Consider the following 5,000-nt stretch of genomic DNA (forward strand, 5'->3'; position numbering starts at 1 on the left):
TTTCCTCTCCTCCTGTCCTTGTTCCCTGGGAGCAGATCCCGACCCCTCCTGCCAGGGAGTTGTGCAGAATGAGAGGGTCCCTCCTGAGCCTCCTTTATCCAGGCTGGAACCCACCAAGAGAGAGAGACTGAGACCCCAAATTGAACAGGGAGACAAACAGCAAAGGACACCTCCCACTCCATGTGTGCAGAGCCAGGGAGGCAGCCAAGGTGTCCCTCGTGTCACCTTTCCAACCACCCCAACCCTGATCAAGGCTGGGACAAGATCTGAGGGGTTGGGCCACCCAACGAGGACATGCTGGGGCCACCACCAGCGTGAGGACCTGTGGCATCCCCACGAGGGTGGCTCTGGTCACACAGAGCCCCCAGGTGTCCCCACACCTGCCCTCCAGCCCGGCAGAGGAGCAGCTCCGTGGGCCCAGCAGAGCAGAGGAGCCCGCGCCGAAATTGCCTCATTGACTCCATTGTTCAGCTGACTCCGTTGAAAATGGAGCATGTAATTGTTTCCCCGAATAGAGTCGAACACCATTAAACGTTGGGCTGAAGCTTTGCCATCCAGCAAATATTCCAGCTGGCTGGCGATCCTCTGGGATTGGCTCTGCGTCGCCATGGTTACGGACTGGCCACAGCTTTATTCCTACGGTTAATTAAAAAGCCCCTTTTCCGACGTGCCCAGGGCTTTGTTGGCACATTGGCTCTTCTGGTGCCCATCCATGGATTCTGCGGTCCTGGGAAGGCACCAGATACCCACAGAGAGCTGCCAGGGGTGGACATCCCATCCACAGGGATGTGGGCTTTCCAGGGGAATTTGGGAGTTATAAATGAAAGGTTTGTAAACTCAGGTAAGGGGTTGCATTGTCTGTCCTGTCTGCTTGTCCATCTCCCGTGCTTCAGACAGAGCTTGTCCTTGAACAGGGCGAGAGCTGTTCCCAGAGGATGGGAATTAAGGGAGAAAGTGGCTCTTAAGGACCTTTGTGCCCTCAGAAGGTTGAAGCGGAAGCACAGCCCAGCTGCCAGGAGGGATTTGTGGCGTCCTCGGGCACCTTTTGGCAGCAGAGTTGTGAGACCACCCTTGCCAGCATGGAGAGGAGGCCAGGGAGAGCCTGGATTTCAGAGAATCATGGAACAGTTTGGAGTGGAAGGGAACAAACCTCATCCTGTTCCACCCCATGCCATGGGCAGGGGCACTTTCTGCTATCCCAGGTTGCTCCAAGCCCTGTCCAACCTTGCCCTGGACACTTCCAGGGATGGGGAAACCACAGCTCCTCTGGAAAACCTGTCCCAGGGCCTTGCACCTTCATTGTGACCAACTTCCTTATACACCACATAAATCCCCCCTTTTAGTTTAAAACATCATCCCTTGTCCTCTCACTTCCAGGTCCTGCCAAAAATTCTCTTCCCAGATGGACTCTGGGAGCCCAAGGCAGGGATGGTGTCGGGAAGGGAAGGGAAGGGAAGGGAAGGGAAGGGAAGGGAAGGGAAGGGAAGGGAAGGGAAGGGAAGGGAAGGGCTCCTGTCCAGGCTGTGGGTGGACAAAGTGGCAGTCCTGTGTGGAGCTGAGCACCATCCTGGCTGCATGCAGAGGAGTCAGGTGAACTCACCTGCTGGAATGAAGCTTCCACCAGGTTAGAAGGAAACATGTTTCTGTAAGAGACCAACAATAMAGGGTTAAAATGTGTTGTGAGAGCAGGGGGAGCATGCTGGGAAGCACTTTCTGRTGGGCACAATGTCCAGAGGAGGACATGAGAGCCAGCAACAGCTCAGTGTCCTCTGTGCAGGCTGAGAGCAAAGGAAGGCTGGAAGGTGAACTCAGACTGAGAAGTGCGTGTAAATGGGTGTAATGTTGTAATGGTGTGGAATGGTGAAGGCTGGAGCCTGGGGTGGACATCTGCCATCTGCAGCCCCCTGCTCAGAGCCTGGTCCAACCAACCAGTACCTCCAGAAATGGAGATTCTCCCCCAGCCCCTTGGTCTGTGCTTGAACCCCTCCCCAGGTAACTCCATCTGCTGCCTTAACCCAGCCCAGGGCCAGCTCCAGGCTTGGCATATCCCAGCTTTGCAGAGGAGAATCCGAGCCTTGCAGGGAACACCACTCTTGTCTGTTCTCTGCTGCAGTGCCCCTCTYTGCTGGTGGCTTTGGGAGAGCAGTGGCAGTGACAGAGTGGTCAGAGGGACATGGATGGAGGGGGAATGCACCCCACATTGCTGGGCTTGGAGATACCAGCGCCTGGCCAGTGGTTCTGTTTCCCTTGAGATCTCAGTGTCTCCTGGAAAGTCAAAACCTTCCAGAAGATGTTGTTATCACAGCCTTGGCTCCCACTGAAATCCTGTCACACACCTGATTAAATCCAGTAACGCATCGGCRGAGCTGAGCACCACTTTCCCCACAGAGTAGTCGTCCTTCTGGGCAGCTGCACCAGGRTGGATGCTGACCACGAGGATGATCCCCACAGTCACTGCCATGAAGGTTGTCCACAGGTAGTAGGTGATGGTGATCACCCCCATTTTACCACAGGCCTTGGAGTCCATGGTGGCCAGCCCGGACATGAGGCTGCAGCACAAAACAGAGTGGTCACTGCTCCCCAAACTGCACGAGATGCATCTGATGGACAAAATCTCCAGGGTGGGAGGGGTTTCTGTAGGTTTTTTAACCGGAAGCCTAAGGGCATCACTGAGCTCTTGCACATTCCTGTGCCAGTGCCCACAGGATCTCACACCCAAGAGATTGTGGCAGCCCAGGCTGAGCTGTGAAGAGCAGGAGACACCCCCAAGCCCTRTTTCAAGRTCTGGCTGTGTTTTCTGTTTTCTAYAATGATTAAGAAGTGTCTATTTTAAGTATGTTTTGATGTTGAATAACTGATGCTGCTCCTTTTTTTGTGAGATGCTGTTCTCTTTTATCTCCATTGCCTTGTGTCACTGCTATGTGTCACTGTGAGCAGCAAAGGAAGGTACCAGCAAGGTTTATAAAATCCTGGTGGGGATGGACCCCATGCCCCCAGGAGAGAGCTGTAGGTTCAGATTTCATGCACACGTAAGCTTTCCTAATAAGTAACCCATAAGCTACTTCTCAGCAAAACTGGGCTAAAAATAGAGAGGGTATTACAGGCTGCCCAGCAGGGAGTGCGGTGCTGGTGGTGGGGACAAGTTGGGGCAGCACTGGAAGGTCCTGAGTGGGTTTCCTGAGGTCACTCAATAGGGAGGAGATGCTGACACCCTCAGGGACACAGAGACCCTGACAAATGCAAGGATTGAGAACTCCCCAACCATGTGATGTTCAACAAGGACAATGCTGGATCCTGTCCTGGGACAGAGCAGCCCTGGATGCAGGGACAGACTGGGGAACAAGAGGCTGGAGAGCAGCGCCACAGGAAGGGATCTGGGAGTCCTGGTCTGTGGCAAATTGGATCAGAGTCCCTGGTGTGTCCTGGCAGCCCAAAGGGTCACCATGTCCTGGGGGGTACCAGGCCAGGGAGGGATTGTCCTGCTCTGCTCTGCACTGGGGCAGCCTCACCTCGGGTGCTGGGGGCACTTTGGGATCTAAAGCTGTTGGAGAGTGGCCAAAGGAGGCACACGGAGCTGGGGAAGGGTCTGAGGAGCGGCTCAGGGCTCTTGGCTTGTTCAGCTGGAGCAGAGGAGACTGAGGGGAGACTCCTCGGGGGCTGCAGCTCCTCCCGAGGGGAGGCGGAGGGGCAGGGGCTGAGCTCTGCTCTGGGACAGGGCCAGGAGCCCAGGGAACGGCTGGAGCTGTGTCAGGGCTTGGGAAGGATCTCAGGGAAAGGTTCTTCTGTCCCCAGAGGGTGCTGGCACTGCCCAGGCTCCCCAGGGAATGGTCCCGGCCCCGAGGCTGCCAGAGCTGCAGGAGCGTTTGGACAGCGCTGCCAGGGATGAACAGGGTGGGGTTATTGGGGGTGTCWRKGCAGGGCCAGGGGTTGGCATGATGATCCCTCTGTGTCCCTTCCAGCTCAGGGCATTCCAGGATTCTATTAAATGTGTTTGGGGGCTGCAGTGTGCTCCAGATGCATGCAGACCTGCACTAAGCCCCTGCAGAACCCAGCCAAGCCCTGACCCTCAGGCAGGATGTGATAGAGGGGCTGCAAGGTCAGTGCCAACCCTGGGGACACACAGAGTGGCTGAGTTGGTGGCCAGCCCACAGATCCCCTTCAGCAGCCACATGTCCAGGAGGAAAGGGGCCTTGGAAACTCAAGAATCCACAAAAGCAGTGCTGATGTAGGTGGTGCTTTCCAGCATGGGGCTTGGGGAGCTCCCGAGCTCCATCCCCAGAGCACACCCAGCCCTTCTGGGATGGTGCATGGAGGGAAGACACAACTTCACCATCGTTCAGTAATTGAAGAAAAATCCCTGGTTCAATCTGTCGTGACAGAAAACTCCCTGGAGGCCTCTGCAGACCCTGCATCCCCAGACAGAAGAGTGATCTTCCCCCAGAGAGGAAGGACCACCCAGCAACTGAGCTGCTGGGAGGGCTGAGAGTGAAGGGAACCCCCAAACACCTCAGGGAGGGATGTGAGGGACAGACATCTCTGCTGGTACTGAACAGGCCAAGTGTGGCCAGGGTAGAGATCACAGRGCACCCAAAAATAAACCAGAGGCAAATGGGACAAGGAAACTCTGACAAACAGTAGAGAAATGACACATCCTTGAGGGAACAAGGACCTGATTATTTGTGTGTGTCTAAGGAGTTCATACCAGCAACTGTTTACAATATGGTAATCCAGATAAACTTTTCCAAACCTTGCCTAGACCCCAGTATGACTGCTGCCTCTGTTCCTTATTTCTAGGTCTGTAATGAGCCCATAAAATGGGGATTTCCAAACACAGACAGAACATTGGGGGATGCTTATGGTTTCTACCTAAACTTTCTCAAATCCCTCTAAATAARGGAATCTGTTTTGAGATTAAATAAACCCTTAAATCACAAGTACCCACAGATGATCCTGGCATCACCAGCTGCCCAAAAGAAGCAAAACACCCCAGCAAGTGCAGG

At 54.7% G+C, this 5,000-nt stretch overlaps 1 protein-coding gene across 2 annotated transcripts in view; it reads right to left on the minus strand.

Annotated features, from left to right (window-relative positions):
• LOC130579817 (excitatory amino acid transporter 5-like) overlaps positions 1-5,000 on the minus strand; it is a 15,794-nt gene that overhangs the window by 7,763 nt on the left and 3,031 nt on the right. For both annotated transcript variants that reach the window (XM_057376897.1, XM_057376898.1), the window contains exons 3-4: positions 2,337-2,549; positions 1,601-1,643 (exon numbers count right to left, since the gene is read on the minus strand). In XM_057376897.1, the coding sequence (XP_057232880.1) occupies positions 1,601-1,643; positions 2,337-2,549 (256 nt within the window). The remainder of the gene's footprint in view (positions 1-1,600; positions 1,644-2,336; positions 2,550-5,000) is intronic.

Source organism: Malurus melanocephalus, unplaced genomic scaffold (assembly GCF_030028575.1).
Source record: "Malurus melanocephalus ecotype Western Australia unplaced genomic scaffold, MMel_1.1 scaffold_293, whole genome shotgun sequence".
Taxonomy (NCBI): domain Eukaryota; kingdom Metazoa; phylum Chordata; class Aves; order Passeriformes; family Maluridae; genus Malurus; species Malurus melanocephalus.